The sequence below is a fragment of the Gopherus evgoodei genome, chromosome 12, assembly GCF_007399415.2.
Source record: "Gopherus evgoodei ecotype Sinaloan lineage chromosome 12, rGopEvg1_v1.p, whole genome shotgun sequence".
Taxonomy (NCBI): Eukaryota; Metazoa; Chordata; order Testudines; family Testudinidae; genus Gopherus; species Gopherus evgoodei.
The window spans coordinates 18585976-18602072 of record NC_044333.1 but is presented as its reverse complement, the minus strand read 5'-3'; the positions used below and the strand labels follow the sequence as shown (position 1 = coordinate 18602072).

General features: G+C 38.1%; 1 protein-coding gene across 2 annotated transcripts in view; it reads left to right on the top strand.

The window, feature by feature from the left end:
• Positions 1–16097, top strand: part of LONP2 (lon peptidase 2, peroxisomal) — a 92452-nt gene that overhangs the window by 37375 nt on the left and 38980 nt on the right. For both annotated transcript variants that reach the window (XM_030581217.1, XM_030581216.1), the window contains exons 9-11: positions 8751–8901; positions 10322–10448; positions 11867–11997. In XM_030581217.1, the coding sequence (XP_030437077.1) occupies positions 8751–8901; positions 10322–10448; positions 11867–11997 (409 nt within the window). The remainder of the gene's footprint in view (positions 1–8750; positions 8902–10321; positions 10449–11866; positions 11998–16097) is intronic.

Sequence of the window (16097 nt, the reverse complement as noted above, 5' to 3'; positions counted from 1 at the left end):
GTTGTACTTTGTTGGCATTTCCATTTGGATTGAACAAATGTGGCTGTTTTGTAGGAAACTAATGAGTGCAAGTGATCAGCTGAGTGGCATATCTGTTATTCAAACCACACTTTTATGCTGACTAGCTTCCATTATTAATCTTAAATGGCATGGGGAAAAGATCTTAATGGGTTTAAGTGTATTTTAATGGTGATAATCTTCAAAGGTACCAGTACAGTTGGTAAACTCAAGAATAAATATGTCCCACCTTACAAGCTTCGAGGCAAAGTCAGATATATTTTTGTCGTGGTGCTTCTGTGGAGTTATTGCTTAAGCAAAACAGAATGTTGTCTTACTTCCAGTTACTGTTCCTCAACAAGGGAACATTTATTCTAAATTTAGATGACCTCTGTTGAAAGCTGAAGAAAATAGAAATGGATCCAAGTGCTTGTTAGTATGTGTTTGTAGGGAAGTGAAATAAGACCAAGCATTATAGGCAGGCTATTAAACATCCATAGGACTTACCTCTGGATTTTATGGTAGTAAAATATTTTGTACAGAGAAAGTTTTGTATGCATGTGAATATACTGCGGAAATTACCAAGATATTTTTGCTCTTTAAGTGTTGTTTTTTCATAAAATGATGTATTCAACCTAATTTTTTGAAAAATTCTAACCTTGCTATATTAGATAAAGGTAATTTGTTGAAATGCACCTCTGTTTACTTTGGAAAGGTGGTTGGAATACTGTCCGAGTAAGAGTAGGGGCGTCTCTCTTTTTTCCACCTTAGAAATACTTAGCAAGGCAAAGAAAAGAGTTAAGAGTCTAGGGAGAGATGTTTGCTCTTATGAAAAAGTTCCATCATAGAATGCAGAATTTCATACATGTAACCGACTCTTTTTTTTCTGTTACAATTTCAGTTAAATGTAAGCAATCATACTGTCTGGAGATATTTAAAAATACATTATTGCCATTGCACATATATCTTAGTAAATAACACATTAGCCAGCAACTAGCAATTAGCTAAGAAATGGGTTCCGTAAGGGATGTGGTTAGGCAAGGGATGTGGGGGGAGTGGGGAAGAAGAATTGATGTATACAACTGAATGAATTTTAAAATCCAGTAAATAAAACTTGTGGAGAATTCCCAGAGCTTTTAACTTGCTGCATATGCCAGTAAGAATATTGGGCTTTCAGAATCCAATGGATTTAACATTTTCAGAAATATATATGATGTATGCTTCAAAGATGTGGCAAGTTTTGTGCACAGTTCTAAATTCTATGCTTGCACACAGAAATAAGCATGTTGAGTTAGGGGATGGGTTTGAGGCCTCTTTGAAAAGTTTATGGTTGAACTTTAATAAAAACTGCCCGTATAAATAAGCTCCATTTTATCTCAGTAAGTGAAACAAAATCATTTTGTCCATGTGCTGCAGAGATGTCAGTGGAAGTCTTGACAGAACAGTTTTACTGAAAAGGAACAAGACTAGGCTTTCAACAAAAGATTAATTCTATTTGTGGTATCTATTGAGACTTGTTTTCTTGGGAGAAAATCTGCCGAAGCTTTGTTCACATTATTTTGTATGGTTATATATTCTTCCAAACTTTTAGAATATGAATGTGATAATAGGTATTCATATGTAACCAGGTTGATTGAATTAGTGCTCACCGCAGTTGCCTGGCTATGATTCTTGAAGGCCTCATCCTCTCCTTTACTGATTGAGACAAAATGCTGACAACAGGTCTCTGCTGAGAAGAGCACTTAAGTAGGAAGCCTCTGAATAATCTAATGATATAGTGGTGAACAATATCTGTTGAGAGGAAATGTTCGATGAGTCACAGCCTTGCCTTTAGGACTCAAGTGTATTTTTCAAGTGTGCACCTCTACCCCGATATAATGTTGTCCTTGGGAGCCAAAAAATCTTGCTGCATTATAGGTGAAAACCATGTTATATCGAACTTGCTTTGATCTGCCGGAGCGCGCAGCGAAAGCACTACTTTACCATGTTAAATCCGAATTCATGTTATATTGGGTCGTGTTATGTCGGGGTAGAGGTGTACTTTTAATAATCAGACATCACCTTTAAAAGGAATATAAGAATTGCATTTTATTACATCGTCATTGTAAATTTTCAGATACTTGTATCCAGACCCTGTGCAGGATTTCAAATCTAGAGTTCCTTACTAATCAAATGACATCAACTGTGAAATAGCTCCATTTTACATCTTCTCTTAACTGTTTTGCTTTTACAGTGAGTTAAAAATGCACCCCGACTGATTCTTTGTGATCGAAAGCTTTTTGAACAAAAATGTTCTTTCTTTCAAAAAGTACAAAGTATTTATTATAATGAAAGTCAGTTCTGAGTGTTTGTTTTATTCAGTCACTTTCCTGACAAATGTACAGATTGTAATTTTTTTAAATATTACCAACACTGTTCATAGCTGTAATTCAAATGGCTAAGACAAGGGATGTATTCATGCCATAATGCGAAGGATAAATTATTTTGACAGCAATATGCAATTGCTCAGGAGTTGCATAGGTTCCATTATGTGTAATGTGAGAACTTTTCATGTCAACATACCATTGGTAATTTATCATGTGGCAAGAAAAAGCACAGTAATGTAAGAGAGAGAGAGATGGAATGAAGGTGGTACAGGTGTGGGGTAGGAAGCAGATGTGGATTATTGCCATATGTATGGACTTTTAATTTCAGACACAATTCAAAAACAGAGGACAGCATATTCATAGTGCAGTGATCTTTGTAAATACTGTCCTTGTTTAATAGTGAAAAATGACTCAAATGAGAGCTGAAATATTTGCAAGTATTTCAACTAACACTCTGAAGTAAAAATACTAGCAACAGGAAGCCAACACTTCGTTATTTAAGCCTTTAGTTTTTCTTTCACAACAGCAGTAAGTTATTGTGGTTTTCCTTGTCAGAGTTACTCACTACATGGCAATGACTTTTCTGTACTGTACCTAATTTACATACTTGAGCCACATTTTCACAGGAATATGTGTGCCTGTTTTAAAGCATACAGATCGGGTAATTGAACATCTAGCTACCTGAGCTGGGTAAATGAAAATCACGTTACCTGAATTTGGTGCACAAATGCCTACTCATACATATAAATTATGGGGGTTCACATGCATTTTTGCAGTCACAAAATTCAGAAGAGCCTGATTTCAAGCCATCTGCACATATGTGCTCAGTATACATGATGTAGTCGGATCAATGAGCTTACTGGCTTAGCTGTTTTTCAGTCAAACCAAAATCATACCTAGGATAGTAAATGAGCCTTTGCTAAGATCAAACACATTCAACTTTAGGAGTACTAAACGCCTTTGGAACAGAACCACATACACTATGTAAACCTTTAGTACATGTGGTATTGGTTAAATGGATACATTTTCCAGACTTTTCATGATCATTTTGTAAACACTGGCCTTGCTCCTTCATTCTTTAGTCAGGCAAAAATACCACTGAAATTTGAAGGACCACTGTCGACTTAAAAATCAAACTTCTGTCTGCAAAACTGTTTACCTGCTTTTGTGATGAGTAACCTCTAAAGTAACTGTAACTGAAAGAGATCAGAGAAAATAGTTTGTTTATGTAGTTGTGTATTTGAAACAGTTTCAAGTTTTTTCCTATAGGAAGAATGCCTACTGTTTGTGTGCATCTTTCACACAGCAACAAGGGAAAGAAAAGCACTTTGAATAATAATAATAATAATAAAAAAAAAGTGGTCCCCCAAACTTTTTCAATCATGTCTCTCCCTTACCTGGTCTGCGCCCCCCCGGAAACCAGGTGGGGAGTTGAGTGGCGTAGGGAGGGGATGGGGAGTGATAGGGGCAGGGTGCGGGTTGGGGAGCCATGCTCCAGGGCTATGGGAGGTGTCTGGGGCAGGATGCGAGAGGGCAAACTGCACTCTGGGGGTAGAGGGTGACTGGGGCAGGACAAAGGAGGGAGAGCCGCACTCGGGGCAGGATGGGGGAGCCACCAGTACCTCTCTTGCCAGAGCCATCTGAGTGCTTCTCCAGAGACCCTTCCAGCAGCTGTTGCTCTTCCTGCCCCCCAACAGCGAAGGCCAGTTACTGCGGGTAACCGGACTTTTAGTGTCCGGTCAGCGGTGTTGACTGGACATTGCCAGTCCCCATTCTGACCTGAACTTCTGATTGAAAACTGGGCACCTGCAACGCTAAGCTTGCACCGGGGGCTGTGTCTGGGAGCTGAAGCCAGGAGGGGAGTTGCGGTTGGGATTGGAGCAGGGCTGGGGGCAGTGTGTGGCTGGCCTGGGCCTGCCACGTGCCTCCCATCCCCTGGTATTCCTCTGTGCCCCCTTGGGTGAGTGCAACCCACAGTTTAGGGACTACTGTTGTAGAATCATAGAAACTGGCAGGAGGACTCAGATGGATACATCGCCTTAAAGTACTGCTAGCTCGTTATTTTTTTAAATTTCTTTGGTTTTCAGTTGAGAATGCCCTTTTAATTGTAATTAGGCCTAAATAAGGAGTGCAGCTCATGCTTATTGTATCTTAATAGTGTGCATGTGAAGCTTGTTGAGAACACTGAATGTACAATAAAGTATTTTCTGTAGGTGCTGGTAGTCTAGAATTTCTGAGCATACCAATATTAGCATTTAGAAATGAGCCTTACACCAGCAAGAAGTTAATTGTCTTTTGCTCTCAAATAGTTCTCCAATTGCCCACTTGAACATGTGACGTTCTGTTGGTGCTTTCTGCGCTAATGCTTATTTTGATTAGCTGAGAATTGGTGTGGAACTTCCATTTTAATTTAGCAGTGTTGTTGTAGCCGTACTGGTTTCAGAATATGAGAGAGACAAGGTGGGTGACGTGATACCTTTTATTGGATCAACTTCTGTCAACCTGGGCGGTGGCTGTTCTCTGTGACCCCTCTGATGGAGGATCACACGATGCAGAAAGGAAGTTCAGTGCTGTTTTGAGCGGCATTAACTAATATCCATTTACCTTGGAATCTGGGCTACCCTGCAATAGAAACATTGCTGGTTTGTGAAGAGTGCTTTGGTGGCAGATATTTGGAGAAGTACAGTATAGTAGAGTACTTTTCTTCATTATTTGCATCTACCATTCATGTAGATCCCTTGCATGGCTTCCACAGGACTTTTGTGGTTTTTGCTTCCTTCCATGCTACCAACAGAGGGGACATATAGTGCCAATACAAGACTTAGTCATTAGAATTAATGATCATCCATCAATATTTTCCATTTTACAAAAAAGGCCAATCCTATGGGACTCTAGTAATGAGGATATGCAAGTTAGTGAATTTCTGTTAAAATAACTTTCATTTTCTGTTGAACTTAATATGTTTTGAAATTTCTGTATGGAAGAATATGTAATACAAAAGCTTTATAAAGACTTTCTCTGAAGCAGGCATAATTTTTTTACTCTGGAGTGTTAAATTAAAAATGTTGCGGGCCTTGATGCGTAAATAGTAGCTAGCTATTACCAGCCACTTCCACATATGATATAAATTCTGAATTGGGGAAACATATATTTACGGGTGAGGGGAGCCTCTCCCTTATAGAACACCACAGGAGGAGAGAGGGCATGATCTGTGCTCTGCCACAGCCCTTGCTTAGTTTGCAAGAATCATCACAGTCTCCAAATGGCTTGAAAGCAGTACAGGAAGTCTATGCAGAGAGTAATTCTTAAACATTTTTTCAAAAATCTATGGAAATTCCTTGGGGAAAACCATTATTAACCTAAAGTTAAGGCTGAAAGAATCTGTCCTTTGCTTCAGCCAAACAACTTTGTAAGAAAAGTAAGAATTCTACTTTACAACCCCCCAAATTATTCAGAAAGTACAAATGTATTGTTGAGTTTATCCAAACAGCCTTAACTTTACATCAGAGCACCACCCTGAGCATGATCACAAACTGAGACAATCTTACTTGGTCATTACACAAATTCAAGTCATCAGTGACCATAAAACATAGACGGCTAAATTGTTTTCTAGTGCAAATGGGTAAAATTCCATTGATGTCAGCATTGTTCCCCATTTATACCAGCAGAGAACTTGGTCCCAATGCCTTATTCGTAAATCATCCAGTGCTGGTGCCAGACAATGATCTTTTTTTATGGTCCATCTGATTTTAACAATTCCTGAACAGACAAGTAGCATATTGAAAGCAGTTTTACTTAGTTATTAAAAAAATTCCATAAGCTGCAAAAGATACAGATGTCGTAAGACTTGGAGCTAGTGTGTCTTTCTGTCCTAGAATAGAAATTGATTTGGCCAAGATCATGAAATTTTGGCACTTAGTGGAAAGAGCAGAAGTTTGTGTGATAATGAAGATTGAAACTTCATTTTGCAGAGTTCAGGACAACAGTGCCTGTATTCCCCTTCCATGGTCCATTCAGGGCATCTGCTCTCAGGCTTCAAGCTCCCCAGCAATGACCTCTCTTGCGTGAAGACATGAGGCTCTCTCCCTTTTAACTGAGGTGTTTCCAGGCTGCACAGTTCCCTGCCTACATTGTGAATTCCCTCCAAGTCAGACTGCCTAAACAGGCTTGCTCTACTTTTTGCCTCAGAGGCTATAAACAGTGTAGTTACCTACAGTTAAGTTACCACACAGCTCTTTCTAAGCAAGCATATTTATTCTTAAGGTAAAAGCATTACAGAGAAAACATCTCCACAAGGGCTCTGGTTGGTGTCAGTCCTTTCAATCTTTCCCTATGGATTGGGGCCTTCCCCTTTCACAGAAGGTCCTGTCTGTTTGCTAGATCGGAGCAAAGGCTCTTGGTAATTTAAACCCAGGTTATTTATCAAAAAATGCTTTCATTGTCTGCTGATTTCTAGGGTATCCAGTTTGAACCGCTATATGCAAGTCTCTCCAAATGGTGGTGCCCTGTCAGAGGTGTTACAGACTGAATGAATATGCATAATTACACCTCCACCCAGCCATGGAATTGCATACAATCCCTGGCCCACAGTGATACATTCAGTTACTACAGTAAGATATAACTTAATTCAATAAGGTTTGTCCAGGATATTGCAAGAGATTGCCATATCTGTCAGAGGAAAGATTTATGAAACCAGCTACCCAAACCAGTGCTTTTTCCGTTTTTCGGTAGCCCACTGATAAACTGTTCAAACAGTGTCTGAAAATTTGATGTCCATACCTACAATTGAAGCCTTCTTAAAACTCTTCAGGGGGGAAAAAGAAATGCAGGAAGCTGGAAGGCTAATGGTAATACGGTTACTGTGTCGAGGGGGGAGGAGGGTGGTATGCAAAATTTAGGATGTCCTGGCCATAATCTGAGCACATCTTGAAACTGGTTTAGAGAGGAAAAAAGCCCAAACCAAAAATTGATTAATCGGAAAATAAATTGACAAAGTTGTTATAAAAGGAAGAAGAGAAGATGGAAGGCTGACCACATAACGAGTTAAGTTAATATTCTTTGGATGATTTTAACTTTGCATTTTCACACGTTTGAATGTGTGGAATTTTTGTTTATTTAAATATAATGTGGAAGATTAAATTTGAATTTCCAAGTTTTTTTTAATATTGGCATATTAGGAAAAAACTAGAGCAGTCTCAAGCTTTTTGCCATAAGCAAATGGTACATTCTTTAAAGCTTAACTCTAGGTTAAGCGTTTTGAAATGGAGAGAATTCTACTTAAAATTAATTCAAAAGTAGTCAGTCAGTTTATAGTGTGAAAGTTAAGTGCAAGTGACAATTCCTGATACAGTGAACTTTAACTTAATAGTGAATTTCTTTAGGAAAAAAGGACTTTGCTGCAGTGTTCCTCTATATTTAGGCTGAGTGATAGATGTGAAGTAATGAAGACGTCTTCATTTCTTTAAAAACAATGAAAAAAAAGTCTATAATTTGTTATGTTTCTTGGGGGAGGGCTTCTCTGCAAGCAGAGATCTTTAAGAGAAGTCTTTGTTCTACCGTATAAATACTTCAGACACTATAAGTACTCTGAATAACAGTAGGTGGAACCCTTTACTATTTCAGAGTATAACTTGAAAGGTAATCCCTTGCCTGTAGCATTAGGTGGATTACAGTGATTTGCGTAATATGTGCAGTCTCATGAGAGGGAATATTAACCTGAAGGCAGTTCTTTATTTCTGGTGTCAGTGGCCTCACCAGAGCCGTGTTCAGTGGAACACTTGATGGTGTTTCTGGCATTGAGTAATATGAAGTCTGCAGGCAGAATCAGCATGAACTTTAAGAAAATGGTTGAGAATTATATAACCATTTTAAAAAGGCAGGATTGACCATACAGAAATCTGAAGAGTAATGCATATAAAAGCTCTAATATAAGAGATTTTAAATAATTGAATTTTGAAATGCTTCTAGCAACTCCAGTGGCACTGGGCTGAAGTAAACTGGATGAGTTTAGAAGACTTTGGCAATCATAATACACAGTCTGTACTGTACAGAGTTTACCTTTCAATAGTTTGTGGTGTTTGTCTACTGTCAATACTCTAAACTAAACACAAGTTTCATTAAGGGATTTCTATTGCAATTTTTTCCATGCAGTATAGAATCTAGTAGTAAATAACTAAAACAGATGGACAGAATGTCAGAGACCAGGAATTACATTTAGGGCCTGGTACTGCATGCCTTACTCAGGCAAATCTGACACTCCCATCCAATGGGAAAGCGTGCTTTCAATACGAATAGCACATAGGAGATAGCTAAATGAGAGCATATATGTGGTGTTTTGTGTTTTTGAAATGGAGCAATTGCATTATTTTTGTGTTTACTCTTTTTAAGGTCTTGGATCCAGAACAAAATCATGGCTTCACCGATCACTACTTAAATGTAGCCTTTGACCTATCCCAAGTCCTTTTTATAGCCACAGCCAACACTACTGCTACCATTCCACCAGCTCTGTTGGACAGAATGGAGGTCATTCAGGTTCCAGGTAACACTTAAATGCTTTGACTAAAATGATTGCTTTTTCCCTTAAAGAAAAAAGTGTACTCTTGTAAGGTTAGCACCACAGAAAATTAGAATCTGTTGCCAAGACTTTTATACAGTAACTAATTAATTTGATTGCCTCCATTTTTGGATGTCCATCATGAGACACTGTCAGAGGTTCTGAATTTCAGTGTGTGGGATGTTCAGTGTTTTACTTTTGAAAATCTAGGCCTAAGCATGTGACCTAGTTTGTAACAGATGCAGTACTGTGCAGTCTGTGAAGAACTTTAATGAATGGATTGATGTATATCTGTCCTATCCTGCTGTCAGCTAATAGTTTCTTCACAAGATCTTCGAGAGAGCTTTTGCTTTGCAGCAGGAAGATTGGAGTTCTATCCCTGTTGAATGGTCACAGCAGGGATCATAATGATGGATAGCCATTAAATTCTAGCTGGTCACGGATTTCTGGCTGTGTACAGCTAGATACTACATTGAAATGTACACTGATCTACACAGGAAAAGCTCCTCTTGAGTGCCCCCTAATTCTTGTGGGGAGAGGAATCTCTTGGTGGTTTTATTTTTGTTACGTTTTACATTTTGATATTTTTACATGGCATACAGAACAAATTTTCAAGAGTCTCAGTTTACTCAATCCACAGTTTCATATGTGCATAACTTTACTCATATAAATCCCAGTAGAATTGTTTGAGTGAATTAACTCTCCCACATGCGTGTTTGCAGGATTGGGACCTAATTTTGTATCTGAAATCTTGTGGGTTTAAATGGATATAATGCTGGTATCCATCTACCATGTGTAAGAGCTACTTGTAATGTGTAAGAGCTACTTGTAACCAAAAATCAGATAGATGTCTGATTCAGTTATGTTTGTTGTATATAACATATCATTCATAAACATACTGTGCAAACATAGGTACACCCATAATTGACTGTGCCTGTGAAATTAGAGGCTTTTTTCAAAATTATACCTTGGATGATCATAGTAAATAAATAATTGATTGTTCCCATATTATCAACGGAGTAACTATAGAGTATATGGCGAGATGTGAAGTTTCCCCATAACATACTTCAGAAACATTTTCTGCTTTCATTGATTGTTTGTACCATCTGGCATGTCGGAAACCAAATCTTTGGAGTCTCTCAATCCAAGACCTGATCTAAGCAAAAATCAGCATTTTTACAGGGTATGCTTTGGAAATTTAAAACAACAGTCTAGTTGGGCAGGCAGTTCACCTGTTGGAGCTAATGGACTCCTGAGATTATTTGAGATTGAGAGTGATTTGAATATAATTCAGTAAACTGACTCACTTTGTTCAATTTTCTCAGTTTTACATTTAATTTAGTAAGAAGTTTGACATCCTGGTACAGTATAGGTAAGAAAATGAATGAAATGCTTTCTTTTGAAGGATATACACAAGAAGAGAAGATAGAAATAGCACATAGACACTTGATCCCTAAACAGCTAGAACAGCATGGATTGACTCCTCAGCAGATTCAAATTCCACAAGTAACTACCCTGGACATCATCACCAGGTAAATGTGCTGTTCGCTACTTTTAGGCTCTAGATTACTTTTCTTGTGGTACTTTAATAGAAGATTTTTAATGTGACACATAAAGCATTTCCACAAGATTACAAAGAAATCTCTTCCTCACTAAACTGAATAGTTAATGGCATAGATTATTCTAGTGGTTCTGTTGTTGTAGAGTCAGAATATGCATAATTTTTCTAGCAGATCACCTGCTGCTTTTTGTTTTAATAGAAGATTTATTTATGCCTAGATTGGAAAATCCTTGTCAGCGTCACCTGTAAAGAACCACTGTGTTAATCCACTACCTGTTGCATGTTTGCAGAAACATGGTTTACAAAAAAAAATAAGTTTAAACATTAAAAAGTCAAGTACATAATTTTCCACTATTTTTTAATACCACTGATGCAAGATGCTCCAGATATATATTAAGGTAATAAAATTAACAGTGGACAGTAATGGAGAATAGAACATATATCCACAAGGGGATTAAGTTAGGGGGTTGCTGTGGGCTACATAACTTTGAATTTCTTGACTTGTTTTGGATATTAAAATTGCACCTGCACTAGGACCAGCAACACAGATGAGATGGGATGGTACAAGGAACGTACCTCCCACCTCAGTTTTACGCATGCCACTAAAGGATGAGGGATGATCACAGTTCCTGTGTTTAGAGGTGTGCAAAAACTACACACATATTTCTCGAGATGAAAATTTTGCGCAAGGGTGGAGTCATGCATAAATGGCAGCAGGCTACGCTATCCACTTCACACTTCAGAAAGAGGAGAGAGGCCATGACAGGGACTGGAGAGGATGATCCTCTCTCCTTCCTGTGAGTGGCAGATCAAAAGAATGCCAGGTAGGAAGTGCAGGGGAAGTCTTGCAGAGGGCAGCAGCCTGGAGCACTGTAGACAGTGGTCAATAACACATAGTGAGCATCCTTGCACCCCCCATCTCTACCATTTTCTTTGAAAGGTAAGTTTTCTCTTCTGCCCGAAGTTCCTGTCTGAGGGATGTCACAAGTGCTCTTCCCGATTCTTCCCCAGCTGTGCATTCCCTACTTGGGAGAAAATATTTTTCTCCCCGCCTTCCCTGAAACTGCTTCTGGTCTTTTGATCAAGAGTTGGTCATGGGTCTGCTGTGTGTTCTTCTGCTCTCTTCCACAGTACTGCTGCAGATTTTATGAGTAGGTCTCAGACACGGGTGCTCCTTTCTCCTTTTCCCTGCTCAGATTAGGGATGTTCTAGCATCTTCAGAGAAATCTGTAAACTAGAAACAAAGGAAAAGCTAACATTGATAATGTATCTGTAGAGCAGTAGGATGGGGGTGGGGAGGGAGAGTTGATGTGTTGTTAAGTGAAACAAGCACTGATGATACTCTGCTTATAGACTGAAATCCAGAGTAAAATATTTTTTTTGTGGTAGATACACTAGAGAGGCAGGAGTCCGCTCTTTGGATCGGAAATTTGGAGCTATTTGCAGAGCAGTGGCTGTGAAAGTGGCAGAAGGACACCACAAGGAGACAAAGCCAGATCGTGCTGAAGTGACTGAAGAAGGTTTGTGTTCCTTTTCCGTACTTTATCAGAAAGTAGATTCATGGTGGTATGTTTGTTTGAGAAGTGCCTCCAGTACTTGGGGCCTGATTCATTGTCGTCTTACTCTAGAGTTTTATGTCTCTAACTGCATTGTTTTAAAATGCTTTTCAAAGGAATAACACATTTGAAAACTGGAGTGAAATCATGGTGAATCAGGCCCTGGAACATGTATTGTAGGGCACAATCCCACCCGGCTAAGAAGATTAACTGGGTAATGAAATAGGCCTTTTTCATCTCCAATATCTGTGATTAAATTTGTATATGGTTTTCAGTCACTCAAATCAGGTTAATGTAAACAAACTTTTACAAATCCCTTTTTGCTCTTCATATAAAGTAAACTTTTTAACCAAAGATTGAACTATGGCCTGGTTCTAATTTTTGTGATTTTTTTTTTTCTTGTTCCATCTCTATACCCAGAACACTCTACCAGTTCACAATTGTTATCTGGTCACCTACTGAAATGTGAGTGTGCCCTGTAGACACTGAGATGTTTAGGTTTTTTGTATGCTGCTTTAATGAGACAATACATCTGCCAAAGAAGAATTTTAGGGCTTTTGGTAAGGCTGATAGATTGAAACAGTGTCCTTGTAACCCTAGGAAATTACACTTCAGTGATCAAGAGTTTGTATTTGACATTTTGTTGAGTTAGTCTGGAGCAAGTGAACGATTTTTTCCCCCTCAGAGACAAACTCTTTTAAGTGTGCAAATGAAATTGTTCTGCATTTTGTAAATACTGGAATTCTTTTTATTTGATCTAGGCATATAGTAGTACTCAATACTGACTGGTCTCTCGGAGCTTTAGTAACTTTGTTCAGTTTTATCAAGTCTATACTTATTTTCCATTTATACAGAAGACAGTGATTTATTGTTCCTTATAACCCACTAAGCTGCTAACAATCAGTTTTAAAGTTTCTTTGTGAAAAGTTATCGCTGTACTAAAATGCACAGACGATCAAGTTAGTTAACATCATACTGCTGCAGTAGTATCTTGTTACTGTGTTGGAATAGTAAACGACAAAGTTTTAACACAGATTGGGTCTTCTCACTCCACTGTTTCATTTGCATAGCAGAAGTTCACCAAATCCAATTAAACACTGATAATTAAATTTGTTTTACTGGTATGAAATGTTCTGAGTGTTAAGCAGGTACAGTAGGTTAATGAGCTAGACTTTCACTTGTGGCAGAGCTAAAGTCAGCTCTCCATAGATCATGAGAGAAATGTGCAGTACTCTAAACTTGTGTCCTAGTAGAGCTCTGCCATGTTGTAAATATATCATATATGGGTCAAATCTTGCGGTCTTGCTTCAGGCAAAACACTGTTATCTGTGGTAGTATTTCCAAAATAAAAACAGCAGGATTTAGCTTAGAAATGTGGTAGTTTTCCAGGTGTTGTACAGCAGGAGTTTTGCATCTCAAGAATAACATGCATTTTATCTATACCTATATATTTTTCTAGTAACCTTGCCCATTATTCATGCCTGGTAGAACCCTTTTTATTTTATTTTTTTTAAGTGTGAACTGGTCTGTCATGGAAATATAGCATGAAGAATATGAAAATAAATCAGATTTGAGTCAGTAAACTTGGCTTTCCAAGTGATATATACAGTCATTGTCCCAGCATCCTTCTCTGTAGTAAACCCTGATAATTTTAGAGATGAATATACAAATACTTGATAAGAGAATTGGTGAGAGCTTGAAAACGATTTGTGTCTATACATTTGCTCTCACTACACTATTTTTTGCTAGCATTTTTTCTCAAACTTTGGAAATTAATAATAAGCACATGACTGATGGCAAGCTATCTACTACCTGACATCTTGCGAAGAGTCTGTTTTTCTCCAAACATTTTTCTTAGCCAGCTTTTTGTTTGTCATTTATGATAGCAGATAGACTAATTAAGACCAAAATCAATAACCACAGATGGAAGTTATACAAGATACAAGTTGTAGCTGTGGAATAGCTGGGAACCTAAAACAGTCTGTGATTATCATATCTGTTTAATTTGAGAAAGGAAAACAAATCAATTTTAAAGCATTTCAGTGTTAATATGAACAGTACTATCAATAGCTGTTTTAAAAAACTTCAATGCCTGCCCATCTGCTTTGCTACTGAAAAGCGAGTTTATCTAGACTAGAGTATATTGAGGCTGAGTAATGGAAGAGAGAGAGAGAGAGCAACCTTTATTTTGGCAAGCCATTTACTCAGATAAGACAGATTACAGGCCTGTCAAGTATTATCAGTAGGGTATTTTGTTTTAATTTCTTTTGGTTCTTAAAACTTCTTTGCTTTTTGGATTCCAGCCCTAAGTGTTTAGTGGTGGAAGTTGTCAGAGCAAATTGCACAGGAGAAACCATTCTGCAGTGAATGCAGGCTCACGGTAGAAGAGGAGAGAATACTACTCTTAAAGTAGTTGAAACATATGATTAACTCAAACTGCTTGAACTTTTACCAAATTTCCAGGCTTTTTTTACTGGGGAGTTTTCCATTGGCACTGATGATGTTGATGCAGCTATTGCCAGCCACTGGCATTGTGACAATTTTTCCTCTCAAAATGGACTAGAGGGTGACACCAACCCCTGTAAAGTCTTTAATATTTTGTTCTGACAGTGTCCTCTTTTTTTGTTTTGTTTTATATTCTTTACTTCAACATCCCTTTGTGAGAGGAAGTACAAATACAGTTTGGTTATATCTGTGCAGTGGGACAGGATGATGAAGGTTTGAGAGCAGGCATTTTGTGTCTGTGTTGAATGTCGTCTTTCCAATAGGGATATGGTAGAAAAGCATTGTAAAAAGTAGACCTTCAGTGGGCTTTACTACATGCCTTGTGGCTTTATTTCTTTGCCACTTTTCTCTTCTCTGGAGCAAGAACTTTTGCTTTCTTCCTAGATTCCTAAGTAGCATCATAGTTTATGCCACACATAATAACTTGCTCCTGTATAACAGTTTTCATCAGTAGATCTCAAAGTTATTTATAGAGGAGGTAAGTACCATTATCTTCATTTTACAAACGGAAAACTGAGGCACAGAAAAGTGAAATGACTTGTTCAAGGTCGTCTAGCAGTGGCCGAGTTGGGAATAGAACTTGGGTATCTTGATTCCTACCCAACTGCTTTATTCACTAAACCACACTGCCCCTCTAATAAAAATGCATCCTCCTTAAAATATCTCCATACAGTACTAAATATTAAAATCAGGTGCTCATTCATAGGGTTTTAAAGAGTTTTCATGTCTTCTCACCATTTATTTTCTCTTCTGAATTAATATCCCTTGGATAAGAAATACCACTAATAGTCCCCCCCATATTTTTTTTTTTTATTCAATACTGTGGCAAAAGCATGGTATGTCCTCTGAATTCTCTCATCTCTCCAAGTGGTTGCTCATATCGATTCCAATTAGGTGTGTGCACACCGCGTGCACAGGTCATATATTGAATGCCAATATCGGCAGGGTGATATTGAGCGCCATGGAGCTCCAGGACATTCCACAGCTGACCCGACGGGTGGTGCTAGGGGAAAACTTTCCAGCGACTGTGCCCGTGGCACGTACACGCCTAATTGGAATAGATATGAGCAACACATCTCGAAGAACAGCAGTTACAAGAAGGTGAGTAACCGTTTTTTCTTTGCAGCAGAGAATACACATGCTTGCTAATGATCATGCTTATCTTAAATGTGAATTATAAAATGCATTCTGTCTCTTACTGTTAGGATGTAGAATATACTTCAGAGATTGTTTTTCTGTTTTGATTGGCTATGGGAGTATTAGTTTCAGTATCTTTATACTTCAAAACATATTGCTTTTTCCGTATATGTTTTGTGAGACAAATAATTGTCTATTTTTTAGTGTCCTCCTCTCTACAATAGAAGGACCTTAAGATAGACTACACTGTTTAGATTGCCTAGATAGTGCTGAGTACCTTTCAAAGCTCCTAGCAAGCTCGTATTGTGGAAAAACTTTCAGTAACCTTTATGCCAATGATCAAAAACCATGGAGACGTTGAACATTATGAATAGTGGAGAACTTAAGAGGTTAAGGGCAAAACATATATAGATATTATATGC